This window comes from Podarcis filfolensis (genome assembly GCF_964270895.1).
Source record: "Podarcis filfolensis genome assembly, chromosome: 17".
In the NCBI taxonomy this organism is placed as follows: domain Eukaryota; kingdom Metazoa; phylum Chordata; class Lepidosauria; order Squamata; family Lacertidae; genus Podarcis; species Podarcis filfolensis.
The window spans coordinates 26,786,580-26,807,201 of NC_139621.1; the positions used below are offsets into that span (position 1 = coordinate 26,786,580).

The 20,622-nt window shown below is 45.1% G+C and overlaps 2 protein-coding genes across 2 annotated transcripts; both read right to left on the reverse strand.

The window, feature by feature from the left end:
* MRPL50 (mitochondrial ribosomal protein L50) lies at nucleotides 1-2,670 on the reverse strand. The gene is made up of 2 exons (XM_083594023.1): nucleotides 2,528-2,670; nucleotides 1-806 (listed from the first exon to the last, which is right to left on the reverse strand). The coding sequence occupies exons 1-2, from the start codon at nucleotides 2,608-2,610 to the stop codon at nucleotides 422-424; spliced, it is 468 nt and encodes a 155-aa protein (XP_083450149.1). The 5' UTR covers nucleotides 2,611-2,670; the 3' UTR covers nucleotides 1-421.
* A 2,052-nt stretch (nucleotides 2,671-4,722) lies between these two features.
* ALDOB (aldolase, fructose-bisphosphate B) lies at nucleotides 4,723-20,622 on the reverse strand. Its single transcript, XM_083592473.1, has 9 exons — nucleotides 20,480-20,622; nucleotides 12,850-12,966; nucleotides 11,926-12,137; nucleotides 10,030-10,084; nucleotides 8,683-8,843; nucleotides 8,457-8,540; nucleotides 7,404-7,578; nucleotides 6,209-6,408; nucleotides 4,723-5,297 (listed from the first exon to the last, which is right to left on the reverse strand). The coding sequence occupies exons 2-9, from the start codon at nucleotides 12,959-12,961 to the stop codon at nucleotides 5,202-5,204; spliced, it is 1,095 nt and encodes a 364-aa protein (XP_083448599.1). The 5' UTR covers nucleotides 12,962-12,966; nucleotides 20,480-20,622; the 3' UTR covers nucleotides 4,723-5,201.

Here is a 20,622-nt window from a genome sequence, read left to right on the forward strand (position 1 = left end):
TATGGAGACTGGTTGCGACAATTTTATTTTCTTAACAACTATTCCCATCACTTTCTTCATTGCCTGTCTTTCCTGATTATTTTTAATCAAGCTATTGACACAGAATATTATGCAGACAAAATGGCTTAGCATGCACAACTGCTTGCTGATATCTATTTCTCCTCTTCGCTGTCAAACAAGACAAGTTTACCAATTTAAAGAGAGATGGGGGTCCATTGTTTACCATTTACTTCAACAGTGACCAGCCTGATGCTTGCACATATCTCTCACCAAGTCACTATTGCAACTGAACATTTGTGAAGAGGAAGTAAACCACTCTGGAAATGTGGTAAAATAAAATCAAAATCCTATCTGTGCCCACGGTGATGCTGCTATACAGATAAGAGTTTGGAACGGTGTTTTCATCCTGTTTCTCCACAGCTCAGTACTGCCATCGGATCTTCAGGTTCGAGGGCAGCTGCTGCGTGCTTAACTCATCAAACTTTGATATGTCTTTCACAGGCGTGCTGTAGAAAGCCAAGACATCTCTGGCGCTCTTCATTTGGTGGAGTTGGGAATTAGGGACAGCACGGCCTAGATCTGTCGCCAGCTGTGCCAACAGAAGATATTTTAAATGACTATCTCCCAATGATGCTTCTTGCCAGTCCTTGGAGACCGAGGATCCAAATATCTCTTTGATGCGAGACTCTAGGCGAGACTGGAGATCCTCAGGAGGGAGGTATTTTTTGCTTCGCGGTGGAGGACAAACCAGGGCTGGCTCCTCTTTCACTGGCTCTGCTGCTTCTGGGTCGCCTACAGTCTCCTTGCTGAAAGGAGGCAGAACACCACTTTTTAATAGAGTGTTAAATATTTATAACTTGTCATCTACGAGCAAGGGGTTTACGTTATAGCCTGAAATCCCTGCACACACTAGCCTTATTACAAATACAGTGGTACCTCTGGATACGAATGGGATCCGTTCTGGAGCCCCGTTGGATCCTGAAGTAACCGTAACACGCGACTGCGGGTCACGTTTTGCTGCTTCCACGCATGCACGTGATGTCATTTTGAGCATCTGCACATGCGCAAGCGGCAAAACCTGGAAGTAACGCACTCCGTTACTTCCGGGTTGCTGCAGAGCGCAACCCGAAAATACTTAACTTGAAGCTACTTCAACCCGAGGTATGACTGTATGGGACTCTTCTCTCAGCCTAAGAACGACCAACTGCATACCTCCATATGAATGTGAACCCAGACTCCCATGTCCAGTTCTTAGACTCTTTGTTACACCAAAACACCTCTGTTTAGGTAGGGACATCTTGCAGGACATCTCTGGGAGATGAAAAGGCTAAGGAGTAAACCCTACACAAGTCCAGAGTGGAATCCCTAAGGTGGTTAGTATATCTCCTAGTATATCTCCTTCCAGCGCCTAGTATATCTCCTTCCAGCAACTCCTGCAGCCAAGCTAGTGCCAAACATATTGTTCTGCTTTCCTTTGGACCACATCACATCAGCCAAGAGGGGGGTCTTGTTGTCTGGGCAGCCGAGGACCCCCATACACACTGCCCAGGCAGTCTTGAGACAGACAGATGCCAACAATAGTTAGGTAGGGGTTGATAGCACACCCTCCACGTGTCCATATTTGATCCCAGAATGGCCTGCTTTTCCTTAGGGCATCCCTATTTTCATCGGAGAAATGTTGGAGGATGTGGAGTTATGCGACCCCCCCCCCAAGCTAAGGAGATAAGTAGCCATAAAACCTTCAGAAGACATCTGAAGGCAGCCCTGTATGGGAAGTTTTCCAATACAGTGGTACCTCGGGTTACATACGCTTCAGGTTACAGACTCCGCTAACCCAGAAATAGTACCTCGGGTTAAGAACTTTGCTTCAGGATGAGAACAGAAATCATGCTCCGGCGGCAGCGGGAGGCCCCATTAGCTAAACTGGTGCTTCATGTTAACAACAGTTTCAGGTTAAGAACGGACCTCCGGAACGAATTAAGTACGTAACCTGAGGTACCACTGTATATAATGCTTTATTGTGTTTTTATATATATTGGAAGCCGCCCAGAGTGACCGGGGCAACCCCGTCGGATGGGCTGAGTATAAATAATAACCATATTAACATTATGCAATAGGAGGACGTTCCTATTTTTATCGGAGAAATGACGGGAGGGCATGCGATACGTTTCCTCCCCATGTGCAATCCCAAATAGCTCAAGCTTCCCTTTATTAGCATTGCGTTTTAAACCCCCCTTTTAAGCCTTCGGGTTCACAAAGGCGTGGACACAAGAAATTGGGGAGGGGGGAAACTGCCCACTGGGGCTGAGCCAAAATAAGTGAAAGAGGCACCTAATATTGAAGGCAAGAAGCCTGAAAGCCGGTTAAAGGAAACCCCGAGTTAGAATCATAGAATTGTTTGGAATGGGCTCCAAGGGTCATCTAGTCCAACCCCCTGCAATCCTGCCCACAGCCAGCCCTGGGTGGGCTCAAAACCCCCATCCCTCCCGAGGGGAGCCTCTCGCGCCTCCTGCGCCAACTACCTCACCTCACGCCTCCCCACAGCGCCCTGCGTGGAGGGAAGCCGACGACCCGCCTGACGACCCGCAAGGCACCCGCGGAAGCCGCCATTTCGGAACACGCTCGGAGAACACCGCCCTCCTGAGGGCAAATGAAGCAAAACGGAAGCTGGGAAGGGAGGACGAACTTCCCGGAGCCCGCTGCATCATGGGATGAGGAGGGTTTACTTTCCCTCCCGCCTCTCATTCGCGAGTCTCCGCCTCGCTGAGGCTTGTGGGATTTGTAGTTTAAGGCATGGAGGGAGGTGTCAAGTAGGGCTCGTGTGATTGGCTGGGGTGGCTCTGGTTGCCGCAGCAACCGGATAAACCGGTCTCCCCACCACGTGTAAAGTGAATAAAAATGAGAAATGCACATTGCCCATCCTCAGCTATGGAGGGGATTTCTCCCATTCCACTCAGCGAAATGATTGATCTGATGCTGGGATTTGCCCATTTCAGCACTGCGCCTACTTTAAAAATAAAAATAATAAATTTGTTACCACCAAAATCAGTAGGGGGCTAGGGAACAGAGGCAGATCAGTCCTACTGAATTGGAGTTACAGATAGGTAGCCGTGTTGGTCTGCCATAGTCAAAACAAAAATTTTTTTTTTCCTTCCAGTAGCACCTTAAAGACCAACTAAGTTAGTTCTTGGTATGAGCTTTCGTGTGCATGCACACTTCTGAAGAATCAGAAGAAGAAGAAGTGTGCATGCACACGAAAGCTCATACCAAGAACTAACTTAGTTGGTCTTTAAGGTGCTACTGGAAGGAAAAAATTTTTTTTTGTTTTGACTGAATTGGAGGTTAGCACAATGGTGTGGTAGCTGGGATAGCTTAGTTGGTAGAGCCTAAGGCTTTTAATATCAGGGTTTTGCGTTTGAGCCCCACGTTGGACAAAAGATTCCTGCATTGCAGAGGGCTGGACTAGATGACCCTTATGATCCTTTCCAACACTATGATTCTATGAAAAGACAAGAATATTGGCTCAGGAAGAGCTAATTCCAAATCCCTCTGCAGCTCATCAGGTGGCCAGTCATATCTGAAAGGGTTATTGCTCTTACTCTTTTACCTGTTATCTTATATCTTGCTCCCTCTTTTATCTGTTAGGAAATTGCTGGCTGTTGATACTGATGATATGGCTGTTGCTGTCTAGGTGTCAAACCTTACATATAGTGATAGAGAGATGGCAGAAAAGCAGGCAGAAGTGGTGGTTCTCCGCTGATCCGAAAGTCCAACGAAACCTCCTTCATTGACTCATGTGCAAGACATCCCATGCTGGCCTCACTTTCATTTGGGTACAAAAGCCAAGTGCTTGGGGCTTATGAAGACTGGCTCCCTAAAAAGAGCTCTCTTTTTCTAACTCCCGCTCAAATATAGCAAGAGCCTGGAAGTCAATTGCATACCAGTTGCACAATTATAGTTGGGACTTCTTCAATAAGTGATGGGAAACATGCCCAAAAGTTTGGGCTAATCCTTGCTTTGATGCGATGTTATTTAATCCCTCCACATGCAAATCAAGAGGGAATGCTTGTGACGATCACACAGGGTCCCTGGACGTTCCACTGTCTATTGATCCCTGTGCCACCACTTTAGTTCCTGCTGCCACCACCCAGGCCCTACCTGGTACAATACTGAGTCCAGTCAGGGTTAAATTGGAACATAAACTTCTGTTTATTTATTGCAGTTTAACAAGCATGTGGTTTCATAAACGGTATCAGTCAATTACAATCATGGGGTGCCTATCCAGACCTGTAACTTCCGCTACCTGCTCTCACTCACTAAACCACCTCTCAGATATTTACTTGTCTTCCTAGCTCCTAACTGTTCCTGACTCAGCTTATTTCACTACACCAACTCAACCTACTCACAGACTCTATCCCAATTCACTTCCACTCCAACCAACCTCCCAACAAACTCCTCCCTTCACCCCTCCCAGAGCTGGTTTTATAGTCCCTCTGACTCCACCCCCCTGGGTTCTGATTGGGTAACCTGTTTAACTATTTCACCTCCAGCACTCTCACATGTTAACGTCACAATGCTAATTAAGTAAATCAATCTAATTTGCCTGCAAACAAAGCAGGAATACTGCTCCATGTACAGATCACCTGGAAACACTCTAAAAAGGAATAGTTGACATGCCACGACAAAAATACCATGAGAGGGAAAATAAATGGAAATACACGGTTAAAGTTTATCAATTTTTATTTCATTTAATCTTTTCACTTTGACAGGAAATTGATTCACAGTTTATACATCGAAGACATTATGGATTAAAGAGTGTGTTTCATGTTCTCTCTCTCTTGGCTGTTGTTCTGTCTCAGCTGGCAATGTTATCAGGGGTGGAGAAAAAAAAAAAGGGCTGTATCCAGCTCCCCAGTTGGCTATGGGAGACATCTTTAAAAAAACAAAACAAAACCAGCTGTCCAAGGAGAGGATTAAAGTCAGTGAAGGATGGATCCGTAAAACCTGTCAAGTTATTTTGGAATGTGTAGATGCAGTGAAGTTATTTTAACTTTGTGCTGAAGGATTAGAAGTGTGCAGTGGGACCTTTCATTCCACTCCGTTTATTTGCCGCTTCTGATGGGGATGTAATGTGAGATGTTTTCCCTTTGGATCTCCTGCCAGCTGCAAAGAGGGGCAAGCTAGCTGCACCATTTTCTGAATTAGTATGTGTAACTGGCAGTGAAAAGCGACTGGTTGGCTGCTCCGCCGGTCTTCCCAGAGGTGGTGTATTGACCTCTGCAGGCTAAGCTATTTATCTGGAAATAAAAATAACAGCTGGTCAATTCTTTTAATAAAAAGGGGGGGAGAGAGAGACAACCAAACACCATAGCTATGTAAACCCAAAAATTTTTCTAGAATCAATGGAGACTGAGTACTAGTCCATACACAATTTAAATTTTTTCTTTCTTTCTTTCTTTCTTTCTTTCTTTCTTTCTTTCTTTCTTTCTCTGATCCTGAAAAGCACTTTGTGACAAACTGGGAATCAGGGCAATCTCACACATTATGCAGCAAGAAAACCCATGTTTGGGTGTGTGCTCTAAAGACAGCAGCAACCAGTCCCAATCCTTTTGGTGATACCTATATGATTTACCTGTTTTCAGTTAACTTTTTAACTGCACCCACATGTTGGCTTTTAAGCATTCACTTAAAAACTTAACTTTTATCAAGATGCCCAAGTACCACAGGCAAGGTGTACTAGGTTCTAATCAAGTACTGGCCCAGTTCCCTCTAACGCTATTCTCCGTACTTCTCTGCACTGGTTCTTTTAATTATACTGTCCTCAAAGGTGAGGAAAAAACTACCTTATACCAAGTCAAACCATGTAATTTTATAGACCAGGAGTTGTCAACCTGGTCCCTACTGCCCACTGGTGGCCGTTTCCGGATTCTAGGTGGGCGGTAGGGGGTTGTACGGCATAAGCTGAATCCTCCTTCCATTGAGCAGTGGTGGGCGGGAAGGAAATTTTACCATCCAGAAAGATGCATTAGTGGGCGGTAGGTATAAAAAGGTTGACTACCCCTGATCTAGACCAGCTGGCAGCAGATCTTCAGGATTTGAGAGAGGGGCATATTTCCCAGCCCTCCTTGGAAATGAAATCGGAGATTGGGATCTTTTCAGTGGCAAAGTTGGCTGGCTGCCACTGAGCTCAGGCTCTTTCCCCTCTTACCTTTGCTCGTTTGCAGAAGGCCTCCTGGGCAGCCTTCTTGTTCTCAGGCTTCCCAGACCAGGCAGCCAGAGCCGATGCTTGCAAGGCCCGCCCGTAGGAGAAAGTCAGCTTCCAAGGTTTAGGCAGAGGGCAGAGATTGATGGCATTGAGGTTGACGGAAGCCTCCTCCTCGCTTTGGCCCCCAGAAAGGAAGCAGATGCCTGCAGTTTGAATCAGAAGGCAAGATTACCATAAAGACTGAAGACTTAATTTGCCAAGATGTTTTTGCCCAACATTAATCTAAGCGAGTTAAAAACATAACAAGAAAGAGAGAGAGAGATAAGAAAAAAGAAATAGAAAAGAACTTTCAAGAGGAAATGGAAAAGAGACAGAGATTCTTCTGATTCTTCATTTTAACAATGACTGACTGAACGTGACTTGTAGGATAAACAGCCTCGGTCCTGTATACCTGAAGGAGCGTCTCCACCCCCATCGTTCAGATCGGACACTGAGGTCCAGCGCCAAGGGGCTTCTGGCGGTTCCCTCATTGCGAGAAGTGAGGTTACAGGGAACCAGACAGAGGGCCTTCTCAGTAGTGGCACCCGCCCTGTGGAATGCCCTCCCTTCAGATGTGACGGAAATAAGCAGCTATCTTATCTTGAAAAGACATCTGAAGACAGCCCTGTTTAGGGAAGTTTTTAAAATTCTGAGCTGCCCAGAGTGGCTGGGGAAACTCAGCCAAATGGGCGGGGTATAAATTATTATTATTATTATTATTATTATTATTATTATTATTATTAAGTGGTGGCTTGCCTATGAGGCTGAGCTAATAAAGCCCTTTGTCAATAGACAGAACATTTGTGTTATTCAATGTCAATTGATCCGTGCCATCCTTTTAAAGCCCATGGCTTCCCCCAAAGAATCCTGGGAACAGTAGCTTACCAAAGATTCCCAGCACCCTTAACAAACTACAGTTCTTAGGCGGAAGCCATGTGCTTTAAAAGTGTTTTCAGTGTACGCCATGGATGTGACAGATGCTATTCTACGGAGTCTCTTCCCATGTCTCGTCAATTGGCAGTCAGCAACGTGACCAAAAGCGTTTTTGCAAATCAAATGCAATGGACACACATCTGTAAATCAGGTAAAGAGCAGATCAGGGAGGCCCAGACACACCCTTAAAGAAAACCCTGACAGATCGCAAGGGCTGAAGAATGACCTGGAACAGCCGCTGGGACGGTGCGATGGAGAGCTGTCACTGTGGCCATGGCCACCTCTTCGGGGGTGTACTTCTTGGGACAAGAATGCCCCGCAGTCACCATGTTGGGCTTCAGCAATGTTCCTTCCAGGTAGACATGGTGGTCATTCAAGGCCTTGTACACAGCAGCCAGCACCTGGGACACGAGAAGAAGTTGGGGTGAAACATGTTTGAGTATACATGTGTAGGATTAGTCCCACTTTATTCAAATGGGTGCACTCCAAAGTAAGGGTGCACAGGATTACTACCTCTAAGCAGAGTTACTCTACAGCAGGCTTCCTCAACCTCAGCCCTCCAGATGTTTTGAGACTACAATTCCCATCATCCCTAACCACTGTTCCTGCTAGCTAGGGATCATGGGAGTTGCAGGCCAAAAACATCTGGAGGGCCGAGGTTGGTGGTATCTGACACCTAGTAAACTAGCAAAGTTGTATAAAACAAACTCAAATAAATGTTGGAGGTGTAAGCGTGCAGAAGGAACAATGTTGCATATGTGGTGGGGTGTAAGAAAATCAGAAACCTTTGGGATAGTATCTATGAAGAACTGAAAAGAAAATGTTTGGACAAACGTTTGTTAAAAAGCCGGAAGCATTTCTTTTGGGTTTACTAACTCCAGATATCCCAAGCGATAAAAGAAGGATATTTTTATATGCCACAACAGCGGCAAGAATGCTGCGAATCCTGCTGCGACCAGCTCCCCTCTCCCCTGGTCTCCCAGAACTAGAAGAGGTATGAAGAGGACAGAGCAAAGACAGACAAGGCAATGGAGTCTCAGATCGCTTGGGAAGGACCTTAGGGAGGAGGAGCTGTGGGATGGCAGAGACCTTTGGTCCTCGCCACTGCCTCATAGGGGCAAGATCTACTGGGATAAGTTGCTGCGCTCACTAGGCCTGGCCTCCGGAACCGGCTGTGTTTCCTTGAAGCTTCACTAATACAGTGTGACTTCTTGCCAACCTTCTCCTGACATTATCGTTGAGGTGCAGGAACATGGTGAGCTTCTGATGCCACCCTTACCTTTTCTGTCACGTACTGGCACCGTTGGAGGTCATGGTCTCCATCAGGCAGGATCTCAGGCTCCACGATGGGCACTAGTCCATGCTGAAGATTCAAGTGAAAATGTAATGGGCATCTAGATGAACTAGGTTCTAAGTTCATATCCATAGGGAAAGGTTCCCGAAAGCTGCCACACCCTCCCACCACCAAGCTGCCAGGAAAACACTGAGTTATTGAGAGGGTATACCTGTTGGCAGATACTGGCATAACGTGCCAGTGTATTAGCGTTCTCCTGGATGGCAAGAGTGGAGGGGGTCGTATCTGTAATTTTCAACACAGCACGCCACTTGCCAAAGTCAGCTCCATCCTTCTTATACTGGGCACAGCGCTCAGCAAGGCCATCCAAACCTGAAGGCAAAAAAGAGAAGAAAGATGGGGCCTTTTAGAAGATTTGCGGGTGGCGCTGTGGTCTAAACCACAGAGCCTAGGACTTGCCGATCAGAAGGTCGGCGTTTCGAATCCCCGCAATGGGGTGAGCTCCCGTTGTTCGGTTCCTGCTCCTGCCAACCTAGCAGTTCGAAAGCACGTCAAAGTGCAAGTAGATAAATAGGTACTGCTCCGGTGGGAAGGTGAACGGCGTTTCCGTGCGCTGCTCTGGTTCGCCAGAAGCGGCTTAGTCATGCTGGCTTAGTCATGCATACACCGGCTCCCTTGGCCTGTAAAGCAAGATGAGTGCCACAACCCCAGAGTCGGCCACGACTGGACCTAATGGTCAGGGGTCCCTTTACCCTTTACTTTATCCCAAGGGTAGAAGGCTGCATTTTAAGTAGCGTGCATTTTAATCAGAATTTTAACTTCTCGTAATTTCCCCCCTGATGTTATGGTTTTATCATTTTGCAAGCCGCTTTGAGGGAGTTTCATTTTCACACAATCAAGCAGTGTCTACATTTTATGAAATATTATGATTATTATTTATACCCCACCCATCTAGCTGGGTTTCCCTAGACACTCTGGGCAGCTTCCAACAGAATTTTAAAAACTCGATAAAACATCAAACATTTAAAACTTCCTAATGCAGGGCTGCCTTCAGATGTCTTTGGAAAGTTGTATAGTTACCGTATTTATCCTATTAATGCCAATAATAATAATAATAATAATAATAATAATAATAATAATAATTTATTATTTATACCCCATGCATCTGGCTGGGTTTACCCAGCCTCTCTGGGCAGCTCCCAACAGAATATTAAACAGAATAAAACATGAAACATTAAAAACTTCCCTAAACAGGACTGCCTTCAGATGTCTTCTAAAAGCCAGATAGTTATCTATTTCCTTGACATCTGAAGGGAGGGCATTTCACACGGCTGGCACCACTACCAAAAAGGCCCTCTGCCTGGTTCCCTGTAACCTCACTTCCTGCAGAAGGCCTTTAGAGTTGGACCTCAGTGTCCGGGCTGAACGATGGGGATGGAGACGCTCCTTCAGGTATCCTGGGCCGACAGATGTGGTATCAACAGAATTTTTAACAAATTCTGTTTGGAACTGACGCACTCTCTCATATTTCAAGGTTCAGAGGAAATAAATATCTCACCTTGAATGGTGGTTTCTCCATTCGTTCCTGCCAATGGAGCTGTGCCTTTGTCCAGCTGTGGAAGTTTAACACAAGCATTAGCAAAACGTTCCCAGATTGACTGTACAGGGCCATTGCATCTAAGCTGTAGATTGGTTGATACATGCAATGCACTGGTATGTGCTTGATCAGTGTCAGGTACGGGAAACCTCTGGGGCTCCAGATGTTGCTAAACTACCACTACCACCATCGCTGGCCATGAGCCATGCTTGCCTGGGCAGGTGGAAGGTGTAGCTCAGGCATAGGCAAATTCGGCCCTCCATCTGTTTTGGGACTACAACTCCCATCATCCCTAGCTAACAGGACCAGTGGTCAGGGATGATGGGAGTTGTAGTCCCAAAACACATGGAGCGCCGAGTTTGCCTATGCCTGGTGTAGCTCAACAATGCCAGCAGGGACAAAGGTCCCCCACACCTGATTTATATGATCTATATCAGGCTTCCTCAACCTCGGCCCCCCAGATGTTTTGAGACTACAATTCCCATCATCCCTGACCACTGGTCCTGCTAGCTACGGATCATGGGAGTTGTAGGCCAAAAACATCTGGAGGGCTGAGGTTGAAGAAGCCTGAGCTACATCACTGCATAACCTATGTTCTTCTGTCTAAATCGCACCAACAAATGACTATGAAGGTGTTAGCACCAAATACTCCTATATGTCACCCTATCCCTGCTTTCATAGCCAGTGTGGCGTAATGGTTAAGAGTGTTGGACTAGGACCTGGGAGAGCTGGGTTCGAATCTCCGCTCAGCAATGAAGCTCACTGGCTAACCTTGGTTCCATCACCATCTCTTAGCCTAAACTACCTCAGAGGGTTGTTGTGAGGAGCCACAGATCCTTGGAAGTTACAGGGGGTATATGAATGTAAATAATAATAATAATATTTTTTTTTAAAAAAATAGAGCTACCACAGGCCCTTGCTATAAAAACAGTAAGTCGCTTTTTACACCAAAGTGTAATGATAAAAAAAGAAAAAAGCCTTAAAGACTAATAACAGCAGTAAAACAAGACCTAAATTGTGCATACACACACACACATCCTAAATTGGCATAGCTCAGTTGGTAGATAGAAAAAAAAAGATACCTATCTCAGTTGGTAGTGCATGAGACTCTTCATCTCAGGGTCATGGATTTGGGCGAAAGATTCCTGCATTGCGGGGGGTTGGACTAGATGACCGTTGGGGTCCCTTCTAACTGACATCTCTGTGACATCCTACCTATTCCACTTAAAAGAATGAGCACAACAAAGAGGCCACAGGCACAACTTGTTACCTTCCCAATTCAGTGCTGGGTGAATAGAAAGGTTTTGCCTGGTGCAAAGCAACAGATCGGGATGACTCCAGGCATGCTTTCCTGGGGAGAGCATTCTACAAGTGGCGGAGCCAACACCGAAAAGGCCCGTTCTCATGTCGCCGCTCGCTGAACCCAGAGAGGACACATGGAGACAGTTCTCAGATGACGGGACACAGTGTCCAGTTTGGTTCATGGGGGGAAAGGCGGCCCTCGAGGTGCAGAGACAGGAGAAATGGGAGGTGAAGAAGAAGAAGAAGAAGAAGAGTTTGGATTTGATATCCCGCTTTATCACTACCCGAAGGAGTCTCAAAGCGGCCAACATTCTCCTTTTCCTTCCTCCCCCACAACAAATACTCTGTGAGGTGAGTGAGGCTGAGAGACTTCAGAGAAGTGTGGCTAGCCCAAGGTCACCCAGCAGCTGCATGTGGAGGAGTGGGGAATCAAACCCAGTTCACCAGATTACAAGACTGCCACTCTTAACCACTACACCACACTGGCTCTCCAGTGTGAAGACACTGGTCGGACCTCTTGGCCTTCGTACAGTTAACTGTGGACAAGATATTCACCTTGATTCCAACCACGATGCCCTTGTCCTTGATGACATTTGGGAAGAGCTTGCCAGTGTTGTCCTTCTGATAGAGGGTCTCGTGGAAAAAAATGACACCCCCTATCTGCTGATTGATGGAGGCGTCGGAAGAGAAGAGGATGTCTCGGAAGGCCCGACGGTTCTCTTCGGTGTTCTCCACTTTGATGCGCTGCAGCCGGTTACCCATAGTACCTGTGAAAAGCCACCAAATAGCAAAGCAGGGTGGATAAAAATCAATTATTTCAAAAAATTAAAATAAAAAAATCAGATTTTTTTTTTAATTTAAATCGGATTTTTAAAATTTAAATCAGATTTTTACAAAATAAAATGCTTTTGGAGGAAAAAGCTTTCTAAAGATAGTTTTCTATTTAAGTTCCATTATAGTCCAAAGGCTATTCTTCAGGAAATAACGATTTGTTTTAAGTTTTTCATGTATGCTAAAACTCAGTCTAAGTTTTTTGGTTTTTTTTAAAAAACCCTTTAACCTCATCAGTTAACAAACATGGATACATATGCTATAATGTTATTGCTCTAGTTAAATAAATTGTTCATATGTTATTAAGGAAATGATCATTTTTCTCCTTCCAACGAAGTACAGCAAAAAAGTTGTCTAAATATAAACAGTTAACTTATTAAACCTCACAATAATTTCATAATTATCTGTGTATGTGTTTCTAATAGTATAACCAAATCTGTAATTTCTGATATAACTGTAAAACTACTCTGAAAATTTATTATTCCAAAAACGAAAACTTCTCCTGGTTGTAAATTTTAAGATTATACCAGCAAGAATGAGTCTGCAAGAAAGAAAGAAAGAAAGAAAGAAAGAAAGAAAGAAAGAAAGAAAGAAAGAAAGACTAGTGATTTAAAACAAGTCTTACTGACTAGTGATTTAAAAACTCACCAACAGATTCATCTGCGGCCAGGATTCCTTTGCCTGTGGCCACGATCCTCTGAGCTGTGTCTGAGAGGGCTTTCTTCTGCTCCGAAGATAGGGCTGGAAACTGATGGGTCATGATGGCTGAAAACAAACCATAATCCCAGGTTAGAAAACAGTCCAAGCCAATGTTTTTAACCATTTGATGTTTTGTTTTGCATTCTGGATGCCACACAAGATAGGACCAGACGATGCTATGTTTTAAATAGCAGAACAATAAAAGGGCATTTTACCGGTATATCAAAAGGTGGAACTGATGTCCAGGGGGAATTTCTGAAAGGTGGCGCTTTCATGTTTTTTGTATAAAAGAGCTCAACAATTTTGGGGTCTTCCTAAAAAGAACTCGGCAATTTTTGGGTGTCCTGGCTTTTACTTTTTGAAATATGGCAGCCCAAACATATAGCCAGTTTTTAAATATATATATATATATATATATATATATATATATATATATATATATATTCAAGAAAAGACAATTGCGCAACAAATATAATTGCATTTTAAGGTTCTGTCTTATCTGATTCCATCCTCTCTAACATATAGCTAGTTTAATAAAACAAAGCAAAGCAAAATACAAGTTGTTGTTTTTTGTTTTTAAGTCCACCTAGCCAAAATGTAAAATGCTGCTTCTGTTGAAGTCTGTTTTAGGTTGTGCTGGGATCCAGATAGTGCATTTTTTTTCCACCAACAACTATTACTACCATTTTGCATCTTTTTTCTGGTGCTACCTTCCTCCTCCTCCTCTTCTTCTTCAGCCAAAACCAGCCTCCAAGGATGTAAGTTTCATCAGAGCAAGGATGGGGAGTCTGTGGCCTTCCAGATGCTGCCATCTCCCAGCTCCCATCGGTCCCAACTAGCATGAATTAGATTTGCTCATCCCTAGCTACAGGAGAAAAGGGACGCTGGTGGTGCTGTGGGTTAAACCACAGAGCCTAGGGCTTGCCGATCACAAGGTCAGTGGCTCAAATCCCCGTGACGGGGTGAGCTCCTGTTGCTTGGTCCCTGCTCCTGCCAACCTAGCAGTTCGAAAGCACAAAGTTCAAGTAGATAAATAGGTACCACTCCAGCGGGAAGGTAAACGGCATTTCCGTGCACTGCTCTGGTTCGCCAGAAGCGGCTTAGTCATGCTGGCCACATGACCCGGAAGCTGTATGCCGGCTCCCTCAGCCAATAAAGTGAGATGAGCGCCGCAACCCCAGAGTCATCCGCAACTGGACCTAACGGTCAGGGGTCCCTTTACCTTTAGCTACAGGAGACATGTAGTTTTGTGCTCAGGGAGGCCACAGGTTGAGCAGAACACCAAGCTGTGCACCTTTAACTGCAGTCTCAGCAAACTTATCTGCGTAGATTAGAATGTTTGTTTCTAGGTAACTATTTGATCTTCCACGCAGCAAAGGCTTTGCCCTAATGCTAACAAGCCCCCTTCTTTCGCCTGGCCTGTTTTGCTACTGTTTGCTAATGTACAGCTTTTCACTCTTTCCAGGGTATTATTCATGTGGACCTGAAAGGTTTTCAGGTTTATAGGAAGAGGAGGAATATCTGGGTTTCACGTGGATATGTTAGGCCTAACTGTAATGCAAGATGCTTTGAGTCTAAACTGCTATCTTGTGGACAACACCTGAAACTGCAGAAAGGGGTTTGCAAGTCAAGGTAGAGTTGCATCATTTAGCCGCTGCAACACACAGGGGCACAGCAATCCCTAAAACCTTGCCTGGATTGCAGTTCACTGTTCTGCTTTGCTTGCTTGCTTGGTCAACCTCCACCTTTTAGAAACTTTTAAGGGAGTTTCTGTACGTGATGTGGAGGGAAAGCGGGGAGCAGGTGAGGCTCGTCAACCTGGAAAGGTAGCCCATCTAGGAAATGGAAAACTCTGACCCTAAACCTCCACTGCCTTGTCGGATACCTTCAGGGCCATCTTAAACATATCCGGTGCCGTGGTGCACAGCTCCCTCTGGCGCGCGCGCACACACACACACACACACACACACACACACACTGTTCTCCAGAGTTGTCAACCTTTTTTTATGGAGGACGGTGCTGCTGGCGGGGCTGGAGGGCGGCTCCTCCAGCGGGGAAGAGGCGGGGGCTGGATGTGGCACCTCCCAGCTCAGCTGGCCATTTTGTGCCACGGTGGCTATGGCAGATGGAGGCTCCGGGTGCAGCGCTGCTTCGGCGCGGCATGGCAGAGGCAGGTGAGGGCGGCAAGCTGATGCTGGGAGGCACCGCATCCAGCCTCCACCTCTTCCCTGGTGCCCTCCAGAACTTGGTGCCCTGGTGCCCTGCACCACTAACCTCTATGGGTAAGATGCACCTGGATACCTTTGGGAGTAAACCCTACAGAAATCCAGAGTGGAGTCCCTAAGACAGTAGGATAGTCCATGCTTTTTTCCTGGGGGGATGCAGGGGTACGCATACCCCTAAACATTTTGTGAATCTAAGTTTTGCCTCATTGAGGGGCAGTATTTCAATATGAGTAGGAAAATGAGAGTACCCCTAAACATTTTTTAAAGAAAAAAAAAAGCACTGAGGATAGTGCATTGTACCCCTCCGTCCAGCAACTCCTGCAGTCAAGCTGGTGTCAGATATATTGCTCTGCTTTCCTTTGGACCCCGTCAGTGAGTCCAAGAAGGGGTCTTGTCATCTGGGCAGCCCAGGACCTCCATACACACTGCCTGGGCTTGCATCACAGGGAGCTCAGTTCCTTGCCAGTAACACCTAAGACAGTGGTGGTGAACCTATGGCACGCCGTCACCCCAGCAGGGCTGTAGCTTCCAAGTAGTTTGAGAACTAAGCTCTTTGAAAATGGAGGTACCACTCTATTCCCCCCTAATTTGAACTGCATTTCTTTTCCCCAATTTGAACTGTATTTATTTATCTCCCCCGCCCCCCACCAGTGGTGATTTTCTTGAGTCAAAATGAGTGCACCCCTAAACATTTTTTAAAGAAAAAAACCCACTGAGTTATACCATAAAATTATATATCAATGGAAAGATAATTTAATGAAGAATGTAACACAATAACTTTTATGAAGGATTATTTATTACAACAGCAGTCATAAAGAAGAAACGTGAAACACACAGGGAAAAAATGAGATATACAGGTTAAATTGCCGTGTTGGCACTTTGCGATAAATCAGTGGGTTTTGGGTTGCAGTTTGGGCTCTTAGTCTCTAAAAGGTTCGCTATCACTGACCTAAGACCTGCTACTCTTCACAGTTCCTTTGGGCTTTCAAGGTAATTAATCTTTAGAGTCATGAGGACTTGGATTCCACCCCCACCCCCCAAATGAAGATAGAGACCCAGTTGAGAATAAGCAAGGATCACGGTGCTCCCGCCCCCCCAGGAGACAGCCCATCTAACAAAGCGAGTCACCCTGGTTATTTCTAAGATTGTCATTCACAACACAACAGGTTTTTGCTTCAGTTGTTCATTTCACAAATGGCTTTTTTTCTCCATTAGGGGTCAGGTCTCATATATAACTGCTGATGATTATGTCTGCTTTAAAATCAATAATGTTTCCCCAAACACAAAAAGTTCAATACTAGAAAAGGCAGCGTCGTTTCACGGGACGTCCCGAATTTAGAGACGTCAGAGGCATTTTAAGCAAACAAGGCTGTTTGCCTCATTCAAGTCCCTGGCAAAGGTACAACAGGACATTGACATGAATTGTCAATAGTACTGGAATTTGGCCATTCCCCAGGCCCCTGCTTAGGGAAGCAGAAAAAAAAACACAGTAGATCAAAATATCTACTAATATCAGCACAAAGGTTGCCTTCTGTTAATGTTGCAACTGACCGGGGACCAAAGTACAGGAGTTTGAGGGAATAAGAAAGGGGAGATTTCAAAATTCTTGGCACATCCTCATTTTTCAGGTCACCTTAAAAGGAGGTGGTGTTGTGGCAGTTTGCGTGGACATACAGTTCTGCAATCTCTCCCAGGATTTTCTAACCCAAACCCTTGCACAAAACTGCTAAAACTGCCACATTTCCCTTAAGAAACAACAACAGGCAAATCACCTTAAGATTTGGGCTGCATGCACAGCACACACACTTAAAAAGTCCTAAGAACTGTAGTTTGTTAAGGGTGCTGGAAATTGTAGTTCTGTGAGAGTGTAAACTACAGTTCATAAGATTCTTGCAGGGGGGCGGGGTGTGTGTGGAATTCCTGGCTAAGTCACACAACTTGACCTCCAAATTTGGGAGTCTGAGATGATCAAGCGCAGTATCTGACCTTGCTTAATTTCTGGACACCCCTCATAATTAGGGATTCCTTAAATGTGGGTTTTGTTTAAGGGTGCAATCACAGCATACATTCAAAGCACAAATAGCTGACCTATGGACCTCTTTTTAAGCTTTGCATGCTTATTCTGTATCAGCAGAAGAAAGAGTTTTCCTATTGAGTTGTGGACTTTCCTTCCTTGGAGGTTTTTACGCAGAGGTTGGATGGCCATCAGTCATGGATGCTTTAGCTGAGATTCCTGCAGGGGGTTGGACTAAATGACCCTCATGGTCCCTTCCAACTCTACAATTCTGTGATCCCATATTCTAGGTGACCTAGGTGTCCCATCTTTAAGACCCCCTTCATCCCTCCAGTGTAAATTTGTTCTGGATAAACCCTGTAGCAAGAGGTAGAATTCTATGACCTTTGCTACTGTATTTACTTTTCCTAAAGGCTTATGTTACTTGCTGCCACTCCCACAGCTAGAACGATGCAGGTGATTGAGTTATATGCTGGAAATATGAAGGCAAAAATGAAGAATGATCTCACACATAACGCTGAGCTTTCAAAGCTAGTTTGTTGACATTTAAAGGCATTATGCAGGGTATAAAAGGGCGATCACGGGCAGAATGGCTGCATCCTTTCCCGATATTTCTGGAGCGAATGCAGCCATGTGATTCACTGCTCAATTGTGCTGCCTGATCCCATGTGCCACATTCTGAAGCTGACCCTGGGACTGTTTCTGGTCCAATTTTTGAGGTGCAATGGATATTCAAATGGTGGCCTTTGCACCACAGCTGGAAAACTGAAAGCTTCTTCCTAGCAGCCTCCACCATGGCATAATTGCTGCATTTTAAAAGAACTGCTGCTATAGTATGCACAAATTGTGTTACCTGGAACCCCACCTCTGCAGCTTGAAGTGGTGCAGTCCGGGGAATGCTTCACCACTTCTTTTTTGCCTCTTCCTTTTTTGCCTCTTCCCTCCTCTCTCTCTCTCTCTCTCTCTCTCTCTCTCTCTCTCTCTCTCTCACACACACACACACACACACACACACACTCACACAATTTCACTTCCTTTACTGCTCCTGTGTCCTTTGTGGATAAGTTCAAAGATATCGGGAAATGTGTATAAACTCCGGGGGCATCCTTCATACCCCCCAACATTTCCCTGATGAAAATAGGGATGTTGCGCTGTGGTCTAAACCACAGAGCCTAGGGCTTGCCAATCAGAAGGTCAGCGATTCGAATCCCCCGCGACGGGGTGAGCTCCCATTGCTCGGTCCCAGCTCCTGCCAACCTAGCAGTTTGAAAGCACGCCAAAGTGCAAGTAGATAAATAGGTACCGCTCTGGCGGGAAGGTAAACGGCGTTTCCGTGCGCTGGACCTAATGGTCAGGGATCCCTTTACCTTTATATAATAATAATAATAATAATAATAATAATAATAATAATAATAGTATTATTTATGTCCCTGACTCAGTTGTCCCAGCCACTCTGGGCGGCTTCCAACATATATAAAAACATAATAAAACATTTGAAAACTTCCCTATACAGAGCTGCCTTCAGGTGTATAGTTACTTATCTCCTTGGTTCGGGGGTCGCATGACTGCATACCCTCCAACATTTCTCCGATGTAAACAGGGATGTCCTAAGGAAAAGCAGGACATTCTGGGATCGAATCAGAAAGTAGGATGGCTTCAGTAAATCTGGGACTGTCCCTGGAAAACAGGGACACTTGGGAGGGTCTGCATCCTTTCAGTTTTCACTGGAGGGGGGGGTGAGGGGAAGATTTTTGCAAACAAACAAATAAATCTCACACCGCTGTTCTTTTGAAGCTTTTCTTGCAGAGGTGTTTTTTTCTTTTGCTGTATTGCATAACTCTAGTGTACGTCAAACAAGTTATCAACGCCGTTTCAAAAAGCACCTTTGCCATGCTTAGCTAGTGGGCAGGCAGGCAGTGGGGAATCTGAAGTTGTTGTACTCCAGGCCCCATCAGCATGGCCAATGCTCAAGGATGATGGGAGTTGTAGTCTAGCAGTATTGGGTGGTCACAGATTTCCCCATTTTAGTGCGCACCCTGGAAATGATATCTTTCAGCTTCTGCCTTCTGGAAGAAGGTACAGGGTTAGAAAGACTAGGACTAGCCATCTGAGAAACAGTTTCTATCCAAAGGTGATTTTGGTTTTAAACGCAGTTTAAGGTAGTCCCTATGGGAGTATATTGTATTTAATTATGGGGTATCAGAGTTTTTAGGGGGCTAACCTAGGCTGGGATAGCTGGCTTGTTGGTTTTGAATGTCTGATGTAGATTTTTTTCAATTTCGTTGTTCTGTATGGGACAATGACAACAAAGATTATCGTGTTGTATCGTATCTACATTTGACTTGGCTGTGGTAAGGTCTTCTGCATGGATGGAGAATCGCCAACAATTATGAAGGGGAGTCTGGGCAACACCTTGGGTTTCTTCAACAATCCTGAAGTGAATTTGGGTGACAACACGCCTCCTTTTTGCGGGACATGAAGATACTTACGAAAGCAGAAGGTTCCAGACACCGAGCGTGGATCAAAGCAGAAAGGAAAGGTGGGTGTGTTTGGGACTTAGCAGCAATCCCAGTTGCCTAAGGCAGCAACGCATGTCGTTTGCAACTGATGAAATGAGTTTGCAAGCATTTGGTTCTCGCTGGCAGGGCCCCAGATTGTGAAAGAAGCTTTCCGCAGTCACTGATCAAGATAACAAGCTGGAAACGTTGGAATTTGCACAAAGGGGGGGTTGAAAGCGAGGAAGGTACTGCCAGAGCCCAGTCCCGCCTCCTTGACATCCTTTAAGCTGTGAAACCTCTATTTTTTGTGCAAAATTTGTGCCTTGGGGAAGAAGGGTCTCTATGAATGGTAGAGATACCCTCGGCAGACATCTTACATGTGGACAGACCACTTTGCTCATACGAAGCACGACCCGAACTCTAGTCAGGAGAAATTCACCCCCAGTTATTATAACAGTTCCTCCTAATACCATGTCACTCATTCTGTACTGCACACAATTGTTGCCTATGGTAGAAAGCCCTTGCATGGAATGATTATTACTATTGTCATTTTAAAAGTCAATATCAAGGCTGCACGAAACCTTCTGAAAGAAATATTCACTGGTTAAAAAGCAACAGCTGGACAACTTGCAACGAAAGGGACACTTCTACGAAAGCTGCTTCTAGCAACAAAATGCAGTCTTTGTTCAAGGGTTTTTTGTGATAAGGTAGAGAGAGGAAACATAAGCATACAATTATCCAGTAATAAAACCCAAGCTTCTCTCATGCACACACACACACCACTCTCTATCTCGCTCTTCCATAAACTTTTCAGAACATGTATAACATTCATTCGCACGCACCGTTTGGATGGTTGTCTCTGCCTCTGCCAGAAATTCCTGTTGGTGAGGTGGCTGCAGCCAAACAGGTGGAACTCTGTAACTCTGCAACAATTTATACCTTCCTATGTCAGTTACTAGTTAACTTTTCTCCTAGTTTATTTTTC